At 51.1% G+C, this 15,974-nt stretch overlaps 1 protein-coding gene across 7 annotated transcripts in view; it reads left to right on the plus strand.

Annotated features, from left to right (window-relative positions):
* Positions 1-15,974, plus strand: part of MPRIP (myosin phosphatase Rho interacting protein) — a 72,293-nt gene that overhangs the window by 34,323 nt on the left and 21,996 nt on the right. For 6 of the 7 annotated variants that reach the window (XM_066560617.1, XM_066560618.1, XM_066560616.1 and 3 more), the window contains exons 6-13: positions 1,456-1,666; positions 2,063-2,222; positions 8,390-8,531; positions 9,019-9,135; positions 11,310-11,366; positions 12,554-12,622; positions 12,852-12,941; positions 13,375-13,484. In XM_066560617.1, coding sequence (XP_066416714.1) covers positions 1,456-1,666; positions 2,063-2,222; positions 8,390-8,531; positions 9,019-9,135; positions 11,310-11,366; positions 12,554-12,622; positions 12,852-12,941; positions 13,375-13,484 — 956 coding nt within the window. Of the gene's footprint in view, positions 1-1,455; positions 1,667-2,062; positions 2,580-8,389; positions 8,532-9,018; positions 9,136-11,309; positions 11,367-12,553; positions 12,623-12,851; positions 12,942-13,374; positions 13,485-15,974 lie in introns of all 7 variants that reach the window. The other variant, XM_066560615.1, reaches the window with a different exon arrangement.

Consider the following 15,974-nt stretch of genomic DNA (forward strand, 5'->3'; position numbering starts at 1 on the left):
CTTGGTTACAGCTGGATGCTCTTGGAGCATCAAGGTCATTTTCAACTCTCCCCATCATTTTGCATCATCCCTCTGCAAAATCACCAGGGTGGGAGCAATGCAGGGAATACCACTCCTGCTGCAGATTTTTTGGACAGGGAGCGTTAGGTGTTTTCACTTTTCTTTGCAAGCAGGTTGCAATTTTAGGGGGAAAAGGGCAGGTTTCTCTTGCAGCTTTTGCTGTGCTCCAGCACTGGGAGAGACTGGAATGCCTGTGCCTGCCTGCTGCCCGTGGGAACCTGAGGCAGGGTTTGGGGCTGAAATGTGGGATTTGAGGCTCTGCCCTGAGTTTGCACAGGGGTGTGGCAGGCTCAGGTAAGCAGAGCGTGCCCAGACACACCTCATGCAACCAGAGGCTGGTTTTGCTGATTTTGGTGCATCCTGCCTCTTGGAGTTGTTCATACCCATGAGCAGGAGAGAGTTAATGTCTCTGCTCCCTCACAGACTTCTTTTTGGCCCACATCTCTGCCTAATTAAATACATATCTACAAATAATTACATGGGGGTGTGTGTAAGAGATATATAAAGATATATATCCTGAGCTGGTGATTAGCTTTGGGCTTGGATCAATGAAGGAGAGTATAAGGGACCTTGGAGATTGGCCTGATCCTCTGCCTGAGCAGAGTCCCCTTGAGCAGGATGCCCGTGAACTCTGGATCGTTTACCTCCAACACTGCATTCCTTTAGTGTGAAATTTCCCAAGGGGATTTTTTTTTTTTTTTAATTGAGGTTATTTGCTGCTTGACATGGCTGTGTGTGGAGCCAGGACACACTCCCTGGGAGATCCCTGGTGGCTCTGGCAAAGCCCTGCAAATGCCAATGGAGGTGCAGGGCTAAAACCCACCTCATGTGGGAGGAGGGGATAGAGAGGGTGCTCTTTGCAGCCCTTGTTCCCAGCTTTCAGTTGTTTGTTTGTGCACTCCTGTATTCCCTTCTGCTCCATGGAAAGGGAAGAAGCAGCTGGAGAACTTCCCACAATCCAAAGGGAAGTTAATTGTCATTGATTTATGGGTGGCTTTAAGAAAAATAATCTGTGAATGCAGAAGTTTAATATGACAACAGCCAAACATCTGCTAATGAACAAAGCCAAGGAAGGAGTTGGGAAAGCTGCTGCCCCTTCTGGGTCACATTCTGAACCTGGGCTGGCCAGGCTGTGGCCACCAAAGGGGCATCATCCATCATCTGATGGGCTCCAGAGCTCCTTGTTAGCAGAGAAGCACTGAAGATTATGGAGGAATGTTTTAAAAGGGCGTAAAGCACTGACACATGTCACTGTCCCATCCCTGTCCTGCTGTGACGTGTCATGGACAGCACCCAAGCTATGTGGAGCTCACACCTTGGGGCCAAGCCCTTGGGGACCCTGAGAGTGGAGCTGGGGCAAACTCTCTAACTTCCTGTGTCAACTGGTTTTTTTAGGAGCCTGGTCCTGCTAAGATGGCTGTGACCAGCAGCAACATTCCCAGCGCTGAGAAGGTCCCTGCCACCAAGTCCACGCTCTGGCAGGAAGAAATGAGGGGCAAAGACCAAGCAGATGGGGGCAGTGGTATTGGCCCAGCCCAGAGCCCCATGCAAGGCCAGGCTGGGGCTGCCAGCTCCATGAAGGACTCCGTGCTGGACAGCAAGGAAGGTGAGAGATGGAGATGGATGAGGTGTCTGTTGCCTTGCACCCATGGAGTTGTGGTTGCTGCCAGGCTGGGAAGGACAGGGATGGAAATGGATACAGAGCTGTAACTGCAGCTGCCCATTTCTTGGTTTGAAAGTTCAGATCTTTCATCTGTACAAACCTAGCCCAAGGGTTGGATCAGCATCCCCAGTTCCCTGCAACCATCCCACCATCTCCATGGGCATGAGGGCTGCTCAGGGTGGAAAAGCCAAGGGTGCAGGAGATAGCACCGCATGGGGCTGGTACCCAGACCAACTCTGCTCTCACACCTGCCCCTGTCCTGGGTGGAATCAGGGTGTTTCTTTCTTAAAAGCAGAACTTGGACTTGAAACCAAGCAGGGTGACTTCTCTGTCCCTTAGAGGAGAGCTCCATGAACGGGGACCGGATAGACTGCGGGCGGAAGACGCGTGTCGAGAGCGGGTACTTCTCCTTGGAGAAGACCAAACAAGACTCGAAGCTGGAAGAGCAGCAACTGCCACCCCCACCAAGCCCACCCAGCCCCAGCACCCCGAACAACAGGTACAGTTATCCCAAATCGCCCTCACAGGAGCATGCCCAGCCCTTTCCTTCCCCAGGTATCCGATCAGGCGACCGAATGATTCACAGCTTCTCTCTGAACTCCTTGGACTCGAAGAGCAGTTGCCCCATGCACAAGGACTCCAACAGCAGAGATGTAGGAAGGGGAGCTGAGAAATCGGGGCGTCCCCTTTCTTTTAAAGCCAGCCGGCAGTACACCACCCTGGCCGACGTTCCCAAGGCCATTAGGATCAGTAATCGTGAGGCCTTCCAGGTGGAGAGGAAGCGGCTAGAGCGGAGAACCCGCGCTCGTAGCCCTGGCAGAGAAGAAGTGGCCCGGCTCTTTGGGAATGAGAGAAGGTAAGGGATGAGTGGCTTATCTCCTTGCATGCTTCCAGCAGCCCTGAGGTTGCGTTCCCAGCGCAGCCTGGATGGAGCAGGTGGAATTTGCTGGGTGGAGCCTCTTTGTTTTTCAGTGCTCCTGGGTTTAAGGGTGCCCGTCCACGCTTACCAGGTGGTGGGATGTCTTTAATACTGGTAATGGGGAGGTGTCACCCTGCCTGGCTGCTCTGGGGATGTAGAATGATTTGGGTTGGAAGGGACCTTAAAGTTCATCCAGTTCCACCCTGTGCCACGGGCAGGGACACCTTCCACTATCCCGGGTTGCTCTAAGTCCCATCCAACCTGGCCTTGAATACTTCCAGAGATGGGGCAGCCACAGCTTCTCTGGGCAACCTGTGCTAGTGCCTCCCCACCATCACAGGGAAGAATTTCCTGCTAGTATTTAATGTAAAGCTGCCCTGGTGTTGGGTGGTGTTGGATGCCCACCCTGGCGGCACACGCTGGCAGCCGGCACCATTAATTAGGTTAGCTCTCCTAGTGGCATTAGTGCCAGGTGCCTTACGCAACTGCCTAATGAGCTGAGAGAGGTTTCAAAATGTCACAGCATTAATCTGGGAGAGGAGGGAGAGGTGGGTGCAGTGCCAAGGCAGGGCTCAGCGGGCTGCAAAACAGCTTAGTGTGGAGGAGGACGGGGAGGGCGCCCGCAGCGCACGCCGGGTGCCCTCTGGGCGAGGCCAAGGATGGGCTCCACTCGCCCTGGGAGAGACACATTTGTGCAGTGAGGGCAGTGGAGCAAACTGGGAGACAGGCCCTGGGCGAGAGGGCTGCCTGCCAGTCTGATTTTGCTGCCCTGCTTCTCCTCCGGGCATGTTCTCTCTCGCACGGTTTCAGTAGGAGCTTCTCCTCTGCTCCTTCCCAGCCCCTCAAGCACTGTTTTCCAGACTGGCTTCCTAGAGCTGGGAGCAGGTCTGGGATGTGCAGCACAGCCTTGTGCTGGTGCCATCAGTCGGCAGGACGATCCCAAACCTGGCCCAGAATGTGTGCAGGGAGTGCTGGACTGGGAATAAACGAGGAAAGCTTGGGTTTGGCTTTGTCTGCCTTGGGAATTGGCTTTTCCCCAGGATGGAGGAGGAGGATACCACCTTGGCCATCCTGGCCAGGGACAGGGCTGAGAAAAGGCTGGTGGCTCTGGTTTTCAGGCTGAGCTGGTGCTGCCTGTGACATTGTGTCCCTGGTGCATTTGTTTGCACAGGATGCCCTGGCCAGTGCCTGTCCCCAGCCTGGCAGAGCAGTGTATTCCTCCACTGCCAAGAGTCCCTTGCTATGGGTATCCTGCAGCACTGGGATCATCCTGCATGGAACTGAGGAGCAGAATTATAACAGATAACAGGGCCTGGGAGAGGACATTGCTGCCAGAGTCTGTCCTTTTTTAATGTCAGCCCCACTCATTGCCTGCTGGTGGGTGCCTTTTCCCAGGGAAACTCTGTTTTTCCCAGCCTGGCTCGGGCTGTTAACAGTATTTTTGCTTTATCAGTATTGGCAGCAATTCCCCTGCATCAGCCCAGGGCTTTTATCAGAGCAGAACGGGTGCAGAGAGAGGAGCAGGAGCTGCACCAGGCACTGGGGTCTTGCTGCCCACGGGGCTGAACCTGGTCCAGCTTTTGGGAGGGGGGTGATGGCAGAGAGAAGGGGAAGGGGTTCCTACCTGCCAGAGGGTTTGGCCATGGATCACAGCCCACAGTGCTGGAGGAATGTGCCATGAGCAGGGATGGCTCAGTGGGTGTTCAGGGATGGGCACATTTGTTTTCTCCTCTGGTAGCCTGGGAATTGGCCGTGTGGGTGGAGAGGCCCTGTGTCCTGGAGCTGGGACAGCCATGTTGGGGCTCAGTGGACTCCAACAGGGCACACAGACACTGTCCAGTGTTGCACCAGAGAATTAACATTCCCCAGCACCCTACTCAGCTTGGCTTGGCTGCTTTTTAACTTGAGTTTACTTAGTCCCCGTGTCCCTCTCATTTTTCTCCTCCGAGCTCAGACTGTGCTGTTTGAGGCTGGGCAGATACAATAACTCATTTCCATGCTGTGGGGTTGGCTTTTCCCCCTGGTTTAACACCATTTGTAATAATCCTTCTCAGTAACCCACTAACATGTCTGGGAACACCTGTCCCATGCCAACCCTAAAGGCACCAGCCAAGCATCGTGCAGATCTGCCCTTCAGTGCAGCCAAATGAACTCACTCAGATTCTGTTGGTATTTTCAGCTCTTCCTCCCATTTTTTTGGTGTGTAAATCAGTGCAAGTGTCAGAGCTGTGGATGGAAAATAATTATTTCAGGTACCCAGTGTTGCATCCTGAGTGCCACACCTGCAGGCTTTGCTCCAGATAAAAACATTTGCCAAGGCTTCTCATCCTGCTTCCTTATCACAAGAAATATTACATGATTTAAGGCCAGGAATTTTCTGTGCTGACCACTTATACCTGACTCTGCCTCCATGCAGACGTCTGAGCTTGCAGCCACTCAGAACCAGGAAAGAGGAGATAATCTCCATGGTTTTGGCAGAGCAGCAGAGTGCGAGTTCCCTCTGCTGGCACGTGGCAGGACAGGGCTGCAGCACCCACCAGGGTGTCACACTGGGCTGGGGGACAGGGATTGAGGCCAGAGAGGTGGAGCCATCTCCAGTCTCCCCTCTCAGACCCATCCCTAGGGCAGAAGGGCAGGGGCAGCTCTTTGGAAACCCCATGGATGAATCTGGAGGTGTTGCACACAAAAATCACAGCTGAAAAGAGCTGCAGGAATGTCTTTAGACAGCAGTCTCCATATCTCAGAGGGACTCTGCAGCTGCAGGGATAAATTCCTGCACATCTCAGGATTTCTGTTTGACAAACTTGGGGTTTTGTGCACAATTCCAGGGTGCAGCCTGTAAAACCACAGCTTTCCCAGTTGACCTGATGTTCTTCTCACACTGGCAAGAGTTCACTGTGGTGTCAGCCACATCTGCTGGAGGAGTGTGGTCAGGGGCTGAGGTGTATTTCTAGCATCAATTAACAGCAGAATTGCCTGAAATTGCTTAAAAGACTTTTCTTGCTCAAATTCCTTCTCTGGAGTTTCTTGAGGTGTAAAGCTCTGCTCTGAATTCTGCTTTTCCCTATACAGAGGAGCTCCTGCTCTCCCAAATACAGGTTTTTTTCCCTTGTAAAACTATCCTCATCATTCTGGTGGACCTCTTGGGAAATGCCTCTTTCTTTTCCTGACACTCACTATCTTTCTTGATGCTAAATAATGAATGAATCCAATAAAAATAAAGGCCTTTCTTCCAATCAAAGAAAATCACTTTAATGACAGCTCGTCCTGGTCTTTTGAGCTTTCCTTCCCACTGCACACCCCCTCCACTAACAGCTGAGATCTGCAGCCTGGGTTTAGTGGCCTGGAAAAGATTAACAGCCTGCATGGCCAAGGAATTCCTTGGGATGAGCTTTTGTAGTTGAAAAGCACTAAATGGCACCACAGCTTTTAAAAAGCTTCTTCATACCTGTCCCAGCCTTGTTTTGTCCACCCAGAGCTGCTGTGCAGAGGGAGCAGCTCAATCCAACACGTGGGGAGGGGAGGAGAGCCATTCCTTCCCCATCCCTCCAGGATCTCTGGCAGTAACCTCTCTGAAATGTTGATCTAATGGGGAAAAAAAAAAAAAAAGATTCTTTCCTGTAATCTGGATGATATTAACCCTTGGGGCTGTGATTTGGTTGCCGTGATTTATTTTTCTCCTCCTTTTTTCAATAATGAATGACTGGAATGATTTTGATTTTGTTTTGTATGTAGATGCAGATATATAATTTCCTCTTCTGTTCATTCATTTTCCAGCCTTGTTTTCTTCCAGGTCTTGTTGCTCTCCACCTTCTCCTGCTGTGTTGCTGTGTGACGTGTCCACCTTTACTTCGCCTGCTTCGCTACCATCTCATCTCAATCTCAAGCCGTAGAACAACCTGGTGGTGCAGCCCCTTTCATGAGAAATCAACCTGCTTTTGATTTTGTTTTTATGGGTTTTTTTTGGTTGGGTTTTTGTTCTTTTTTTTTTTTTTTTCCTCTTGATTTGTTTTTCTTCAGACCTTCACCTAATAGGGCACAGACAGTGTTAATTCATGGACCTTTTCCTCCCTCCTGAACTGAGACTCAGAGAAGGCTGGGCCAGTATAAAAAGGGTTAAAAGAATGTGACTCCAAAACAGTTCCCTGTCTGTCAGTGAACCCAGAACATGGATTTATGCTCCACAGCCTGGCCTGTGTCAGGCATCTCATGAGCAGAACATCCCAGGGATAATCGGGAGCTCTGTACGAGCCTGGGATCTACCCACTCCCAGTTTGCAAACTGGGAGGCAGCAGGGGCTGAACAGATGTCCCCTAAAAGCATCAAAGATCTTTAAATTTACAAAGCAACGTCTTCCCCACCAATTTTGTCCCTTCCTCTTTGGTTGTGTCCTGGCAGCCTGGCTCTGAGCAGCAGTGGGGGGCCCCAGCCCCCCAGGAGATGGGATGTGCTCAGACTGGTTGTCTCATTTATAGAATATTGGTTGAAAACTGAACATCTCATGGTATTTGAACCCTTAACCTGCTGTTCCTCTTTGTGGAAAGTGTTAAAAATGTTTTTATTTTGGATAACCTGTTATCCCTCATGTGGTTGCCATTGTGATTTTCATGCACATCAGAGGCTCATACAGAGCAAGCAGCCTCAAGTTTAGATGTGGCACATGTGGGTCCAAATTTTGTGTCAAGAAACCACCTGGACAGAGTTTTTTGGGGAGGTTTGAAATGGAACTTTAAGCCTCACAGCTTGGAGCACAGCTGGCATGTGCTGGTGGTGGGTTATTGCTTTATATTCCCAGTTTGTGATTGAAGACCTGAGGCTGATACTTTCCTGAACGCCTGGAAATGCAAAAATGGACATGAGCAGGTTCTTTGGAAATTCCTCTCCTGTGGGTCAGCAAGCAGCTTCTCATGCTGAAACAGCACTTCTAATTCCACCTGTTTGCTTGTCCTTAAGAGAATCCCATTTGGGTTTGATCCAGGGTTGGCTCCTGCTCCATCCACATTTCTTCATAGTTCTCCATTCTCAGAGACACAAGTGCCATGGGCCACCAAGGCAGTGTCTGAGAGCCCAGGTCGTGCTCCCTGATGTTCAACTGGATTTTCAGCCCAGTTAAGAGGAGGGAAAGGCCCCAGGTTCTGCAGGGAGTGCCCTGCCATGGTACAGGGTGCTCCTTATCTCCTCAGGTCCTTTCAGCAGGTGCATCCTGTGAGCCAGAATCATGGACATCCCTTGTTCCATGCAGTCCTGTGGTTGTTCCCCATGTGGGGCTGAGTTTTTAGAGGGTTCCTGTTGCAGTGAACACACTGGGAGACCCAGAGCCATCATTACCTCTGCACCCCAGCTTGGTGTGATGTCTCACGGGTCTGGGATGCAATTGAGAACCCCAGTGCTAGAGAGTAGAGGCAAAGCTTAAGCCAAAGCTGCTCCATAATCCCCCAAAGGGTTGTAAAAGTCACAGATAAAAATTTTGTGAGGGGTTTCTAGTTGCTGAAGGAGCTGCTAGGTGCAGACCTGAATAATGTGAGGTTTTTCCCCACTTTGTGGGTAAAATGATGTCAGATCAGGGTTTTTACCCTGGATTTGGCCGTGTCAGAGCTCACAGAGAAACAGTGACCACAAGCCAGGTGTGCATGAACTCTGGGTCGAGCAATTCTGCGACCTTAAACCTGTGGGGTTGTACAGCTCCACCCAGTTGCTGCTCTTGTGTTTAAAGCATCTCTGGTTTCCCTTTTGTCCCTGTTTTGCAGGAGATCCCAGGTGATTGAGAAATTCGAGGCACTGGATATTGAGAATGCAGAGCACATGGAAACGAGCGCGCCGGGCGGCGCCGCCCTGTCCAGCGAGACGCGGCAGGGCAGGAGTGAGAAGAGGGTTTTCCCAAGGAAACGGGTAAGATCCTCAGCCAAGCAATCCTGGAAGATAAAACCTGGAGTTCTGCAGCCCAGGATATAGAGGGTTTAGCTGCAGGGCTTGTCCCTGGATGTGGATTTGGAGTACTGCAGGAGCTGAACCGCTGTGTGTGCTCAGTGTGTGCGACTTTTCCTGCTCTGCTCCCTTGGCCCAGGGAGATTGGAGTGGAAAATCAGGCTGTCTCTTCTTTCTTCATTATACAAAGGGAAACTTCAGATCTGGCATGGCAGGATACATCAGGATAGGGTGAAGTAACAAAAGAAACATGTTTGAGAGTCCCAGATTTGCTTGGGTATAATGAGAACAAATTAATGCCTGAAAGGACAAAAAATGTATTGCTAAGGAAATGACACTTGTTCTGAGCCTGAGATGCCCCTTAAATAAAGCAGATTTTTATGCCATGAGCCAAGAGAGCAGGACTCTGTCCTAGTTCCTGCACTGATCTGGGCTAATGCTGTTCACACAGGACTTCACTTGTGAAGGAGCAGCCGTGGGCTCCATCCTGGACGTGTCTGCGTCACCTCTGTCCCCACACCGCAGGGCAAAGTCACTGGACAGAAGGTCCACGGAGTCCTCTATGACGGTGAGCCACCAGGGGGGTGTCCCCTGCCTTGGGGAAGGACATGAGAGGCCCTTCCCAGCAGGGGCCACAAACACTGGACTGTTGCTGCTTTCCTCACAGCCAGCACATGGGGCATGGGATACACTCAGACTTGGAGCAGGTTCAGGGACCTGAATCAGGGGTGACCAATGCTGAAAGCCTCAGGGGCCCAGCTGGATAAGTGCCAGACTTTTTGCCTGTTGCAGAAATTAAAACTGAGAGTCTTGTGAGGAACACTTTTCCTTAGACTACAGCAGCAGCTTGGGAAGCAGACCCTGCTCTGGTTATTTTCCCCTGGAATACCCCATTTCCTCCATGCTTTGTGTGATGTGTCAGGCACTCGTGCTGTAGGTAACCCTAGAAGTTCTGGGGTCACCTCACCTGGCCAGAGCCCCTCTTTGCCCCATGGTGTCCCCCAGCAGAGGCTGCATCAGGGCATTTCCAACTCAGCAGAGAGTCAGTCCAGTTTCTGGACTTGGACCAGCTGCTGTGTCATGACTGTGGTATTTTCATAGGACCACAGAATCCCAGAATGGTTTGGGATGGAAGGGACCTTAAAGATCATCTTGTTCCAGCTCCCCTGCCAGAGGCAGGGACACAGACCAGGCTCAGCAAACACATGTCCCAGTTTTCTAATGCCATTTCCTTGATGTTTATGCAGTTGGAAGTGGGTGTGAGTGGGATGAAGGCTGCAAGGAAGGGCTGAACCTTCCCTCCTGAGCTTTCCTCCCTTTGCATATTTCAAATGCTCACCAGACCTGGAGGCACGCAGTACAGAATAAACAAAAAGTACTCTCCTCTCCCTCACCACCCTTCTGTAGGGACAAAATAAATACACTTGCTAATCTCTCAAATAGATTACAGAGCTACTGTAAATACAAGTTGCATTTTTTGTGGATGGACAGCTTCTGTTCAAGGACTTATCAGAAAAATGCAGTAGCTTGGTGTTTCTGGAGCTTTTCCTTTAGACTTGTGCAGCCACAAGAGTGATTTTTAAATTCCTGGTGGGAATAAAAAGTCAAGAAGTGCATATGAAGTGGCAATGCACATTATCTAGTGAAGGGAAGAAAGTCATGCAGGTTTAGATTAGATATTAGGAAGGAATTCTTCCCTGTGAGGGTGGTGAAGCACTGGCACAGGTTACCCAGAGAAGCTGTGGCTGCCACATCTCTGGAAATGTCCAAGGCCAGGTTGGATGGGGCTTGGAGCAGTCTGGGATAGTGGAAGGTGTCCCTGCCCATGGCAGGGGGTTGGAACTGGATGATTTTACTGTTCATTCCAACCCAAAATATTCTATAATGCAATACTATACTCTCCCCTGTGTTTTTGTGGTGCAGGACTGGGTTCCCACCACCACAGGATCACTCAAGTATGGGATGTGCTGCCCCACAGGTTTGATTGAACAGGCTCCCAGACCCAATTTCCACTGCTGCCCTTGCTGTAGCCCATTTCAGATGCTGCAGCTGGATTTCACACACTGCTGTGTTTTCCTCTTCCACTCTGCAGCACGTGGAGCAGCTGGAGGAGCTCAGCCTCAGGGGAGTGAAAGCATTTCCACCACATCCTTCCCTGCACACAGGCAGGGCTGGGAGGAGGGGCTGGCAGCAGTTATCCCACGCTGTCCTGCTTGCTTTCTTCAGGAATTCAACATCCCCATGCACCCACGTTGGAGGGAAAAGCAGGTGTCATTTGGGTGGTGCAGGGCTCAGATTCCCTGTATTTCCAGCCTTGGGAACTCAGCCTGTTTTGAACCCTGCAGCCTTGCATCAATAGCACATCGTTTTTCTTTCATGATATATAATAGAGGGTGAAACTGCCTGAAGTCTTGCTAATTCCTTGTTTATCCTTTCTCTGCAATGCTGGTGTAGCAGTAGGAAATTGCAGGAGAAATGGTAGGAAGGGAACAGCCTGAATCAACTGAGCAGAGGTCTCCATTCCTCCTGGGAGCAAACATTTAGCCACCATGCAGTGTAATGATTCAGCTTGGGGTTGATGACCTTTAAAAAGCCCTTCCAACCTAAACTATTCTATGATTCTATGAATTTAACTGGGTTTTGTCTCTTTCATTGCTCTGCTGGGTTTTATCAACTCACTGCTGTTGCCTTCTGGGCACAGACATTTCTTCCCTCTCCTGATCCCTCTCTCCTTTCTTCCAGCCCGACCTGCTGAACTTCAAGAAGGGCTGGTTGACAAAGCAGTATGAGGATGGGCAGGTGAGTCAGGAGAAAGCTCTGCCCTTCATGTCAGTGTTTGGTGCTGTGGTCAGTCCTGTTTCTGGCAGCTCACTCTAACATCCTGTGTTGGCTGCATATGGAGCACCTCTCGGTGCTGATGGAGCCCCAGTGTCCTGGGTAGATCAGTATTGGGCTTCTCTCGAAGGGGGAATTGCTGTTGCTCTGTCCTGGGGAGGTTTCAAAGGTGGATATCATATTGTGGGTTTCTAGGGAGCCAGGGCAGCTTGGATGGCAGCACTGGTTTCATGTTCCTGTTCCCTATTTATTACTCTCGTCTCCCTTGCGACCCAGCGACCTCTTTTGTGTCAGAAATGAGGCTCAGGTAAAGTCTCCTGAGTGCCAGGGAAATGGCAATAAAAAAACAAATAAATAAATAAATAAATGGCTCTGAGGGAAGCAGCTGGTGCCACTTCCCTGCTGCCAGTTCCCAAAGGGATGCAGGATGTTCTGCCCTATTGGAGCCTTGGGATTGGGCACTGATGCCAGGGCAGCGTGGATGGCCCTGGCTGTTTGCAAACCACCCCTTCCGTGCATTTCCTTCCCTCCTACTCAGCTCTCAGGGAAAATGAGGGCAGTTTGCCTGTGGCTGGGGCTGGCCCAGGCTCTGCTGTGGGTACCCCTGGGTCCAAGGACACATCCATAGACAGCCAAAGGGGAATTGGCAGCTGGAGCAAGTGCTTTATTGACTGAAAGCTGCCTTGGGTGAGCCTGTGCTGGAAGCATTCAGGAGGCAGATTTGTATAGAGCAAGAGCTAGGAATAGACTCCCAACTCAATTTCTAGGTACTGTAGATAAAATATGAATGTCTTACTACTTTTTTTTTGTGCTAAAAAAGCTTTAAGTGCAGTCCCTAAAAGCCTCATCTTGCAGTGGAGCTAATGGGGAGGCTGCCACTGCCCCGTGGCTCTCATGGTGTCACTGTCATGTGCAGCATCTGGTGCTGTGTAGGGGGGCAGCAAACCATCACTGTCCCTTGCACTGCTGCCTGTTTGGGTTCCCCTTTCCCATGGAGTGGCCTTGATGAAGCCATGTGTGGAGCTGGCAGGGACAGGCATTGAGCTGCCTCTTGTAGGCCGGCTCTGATGGTTGACCTGTGACAAGCAGCTGTGATTGTGGTGGTGGGGAAGGAGCAGGATTGTAACTGCTCCATCTTTGTTGTTTCCTAGTGGAAGAAGCACTGGTTTGTGCTGACTGACCAGAGCCTGAGATACTACCGGGATTCAGTGGCAGAGGAGGTGAGTGTCTTCTGTCAGTGTTCAGCCCATTACAGGGCAGCTCCTGGTGCTCCCAAAAGGATCCTGGGCAGGTCACTGCCTCCCTCAGTGCCCCCATTCCCAGATGCCAAAGTCCTGGAAGCCCCTTCAGGGCTTTGTGCTTCTCAGGGGCCTGCTGTGCCTTCCTCCAAACCCACCATACTTTGGGGCTGCAAAGCTTTGTTGTTTATTTTACCTCTTCCCTCTGCAGGCAGCTGACCTGGATGGAGAAATCGATTTATCCACGTGCTATGATGTCACTGAGTACCCAGTTCAGCGGAATTACGGCTTCCAGATCCACGTAAGGGAAATGTGGGGAGGAGGAAGAGTCCAGCTGCAGGACAGCTGATGGGGATGCTTGTCCATGACAAAGGGAACATCTCCCCAGACACCCAAGAGAGGCCACTCAGCATCCCCCCACAGTGCTCCAGAGAGCTGTGCCTTGGGTTTGAGAGCCAGTTTTTTGACTGTCAGAAAAGGAAGGGGGAAAGTGAAGATTTTGTCACAGCCTTAGAGTCTCACCTATGGCAGAATCATCCTGATTGCTGGGAAATGCCAGTTTCCACTAAGAGTGTGCTGGGGGACAGAGGGGCTGGGTTTGACCTCTGTGTGGCCAGCAAGCAGTGCCCTAGCACTGGGGGCTTGGGAATGGGTGCAGGGTGGTCTTGGGGAGTTGGGAAGCTGCTGTGGTGGGTGCAATCACCTGCTCTGAGCTGTTCTTTCTCTCTCTGTAGACAAAGGAAGGGGAGTTCACCCTCTCTGCCATGACATCGGGCATCCGCCGCAACTGGATCCAGACCATCATGAAACACGTTCGCCCCACCACTGCTCCTGATGTAACAAGGTAAGGGGGGCTGTAGCAGCCCTTGCAGCTCTGTGGTTTGCTGTGCAGGAGTAACTCATCCCTCATCCCTTTTCTTTCCTCTTTCTGAGCCTGTCTGTTCCTGGAAGCTGCAGCTTTTTCTCACATCTCTCTGAGCTTAATTTGGATACGCGTTGTGGGGATGCTGATATGCCGAGTTATTCTTACACGTGCAGATTTCAAAGAGGGTTGAAAATGTGGTTTTAATTTGTGTGTAGGAATATGAAACACTGTTCCTATATCAAGGCTCCTCTGGATTCCCACCAGGTATTGTGAAACCACTTGGATTCAGTTGTGCTGGGTTCACCCTTTCCTCTGGCTACTGTTCAGCACGAGCTGCCCAGCCCCTCCATGGGTCACAGCAGCAGGAGCTCAGGGTTCAGTTTAGAAACCGTTTGGCTCTGATCTATTTTAAACTCCAGCCAGGAAATCATCTTCCCTCCTCTTCTGATCTTGCAGAAAGCTGCTGCAGCTCGTCCCCCTTAAGCTGTAGTAATGCTGGTGTCTCCTCCTGCGTCAGTGCCAGAGGAAGGGGACCTCCTGCGTCACAGAGTACCTTCTGTGGGCGCTTCTGGCTGCGTGTTCAGGGTGTTTGGCCTCCTCACAGCTGTCTGTGCCGGCCACACTCATACAGGCCACTTCTTACAGGCTGTGTGGACACAGCTACACCACTAACTCCATCTCCTGTCCTTACTGTAGCTGCAGCCAGCAGGTTTTTGCCAGGTTTGTTCCTGTGTTGATGGAATGGCTCTTCTCACCCAGTGCTGTTGACCTGGAGGTGCTCGAGCTTCTCCTTCCCCATCCTGCTTAGCCCTCAGCCATTGTTTTCCCAGCCGTGCCCGAGCTCTGGTGGATATCACAGGGGTCTCATGGAAGCCGCCTTTCTCCTCACTCCTGTATATGTTTGATTTCCATGCAATCCCAGGAAAAACTTCTCTTTGAAACTATCCGTGCTGAAGCCCAGGTTGGAAAACTGTGTTCTCTCCTGTATTAACGTTCTGTGGTTTGTATATCTTGTGATTCACTGCATGCTCCTCCTTTTCTGCACCTCGGATGGAAAGTCCTGCAGTTTCCATTTATTTTTCTTTCTTTTCTTCCCCCCTTCCTTTTTTTTTTTTCCTTTAAATAAAAACCAGAGAGAAGGGAAGAAGCAACCTGGTCTTGACCCTTGATTTCCCCACACTGGTATCTTCCGATGTGACTAGATACGAAGATGAAGACCAAGGAAATTTGAGGGGACCTCTCTGCCTTTAAAGAGCCAGATGTATTTATGGTTGCTCACAGGTTACTGCAGCACGATAGCCCTGTGCTCACTGTCTGCCCCTGCTCCAAGCCCACACAGAGTGGTTTCACTTGGCTTTCCCTCTGAGAGGGTCCAGGCGCAGGTCCCTGTTGGGCAGTAACTTGTTCCACTGCACAAACAGACTGTGAGCCAATCCTGAGCTCGGAAAAGGGAATGATGTGTGTGTGCTTCTGTGGTTTCCCACCCAGCTGGTGCCGTGGGTTAGTCACGTTGCTGGAGTCCTGCTCTGTGTGTGCAGCAGGGCTGTGTTCACTGGTGCCTGCCTGGCAGCCCTTTGCAGCAGTGTGGGGTATCCCAGCCCATCCCACCTGGCTTTGGGATGCCGTTGCATTCTGCACCAGGGAAGCAGAGGGTGAAGGGGGCTGCTGGAAGGACAAACTGCCCAAGGCTCAGCATGGAGGGGTGCTGGGTGTTGGCACAGTGGTGGGGTGTTGTGCTCAGTGTGTCAGGAGGGCAGCAGTGCTCACCCACCTCCAGGGATGGTCCCACACACTCCTGCAGCCCTCAGATGTGTCTCATTAACCTGCTGCCGTGGCTCCACCCAGCCAAACACTCCTTGTCTTGGTTTCTTGAGCCCTAATGATGGTTTACAGTGCTGCATGTGTCAGCGCCCAGCATGGGCAGCAGATGCTGCACTGCTCCCTGCCCTCAGCAGTGCCCTGCAATCTGCAGAGGCACTAATTACAGTCTGCTAATGATGATGGGGCAAATAGAAGATACCCCCATGAACGAAAGTGGCTGCTTCAGAACTGGATCCATGTTGAGCTCACAGCCCTTGTGAGGCTGGGTTCCCCAGTGCACCCCAGTCCCCTGCAACCTTTGTGCTCTTCTTGCCACAGCGTGCTCAGCTTGCAGCTTGCACCACTCCCAGCCCTATTAAAAAAAGCTTTATTATTTTAACCTATGAATACCATTGGAAGGCAAAGATCACCCCCTTCCTGTGTGATATGAATTAATTTCTCTGTGATGGAGGAGATGTGAAACGATTGAGCAGAATTAATAGCCGTGGGGCACTTGCAGGAGATGAAATGAGAAACTTTGGGTCAACCTCCTGAATGTCTTCACTTCGTTCCCAGCAGCCATCCCTCTGCTCCCTGACCCACATCCCCTGCCCTTTGGAAAGCAGCAGAGGAGAAATGAGCTCTGGTGAGAGATGTCACCTCTAGAAA

Source organism: Molothrus aeneus, chromosome 16, assembly GCF_037042795.1.
Source record: "Molothrus aeneus isolate 106 chromosome 16, BPBGC_Maene_1.0, whole genome shotgun sequence".
NCBI lineage: Eukaryota > Metazoa > Chordata > Aves > Passeriformes > Icteridae > Molothrus > Molothrus aeneus.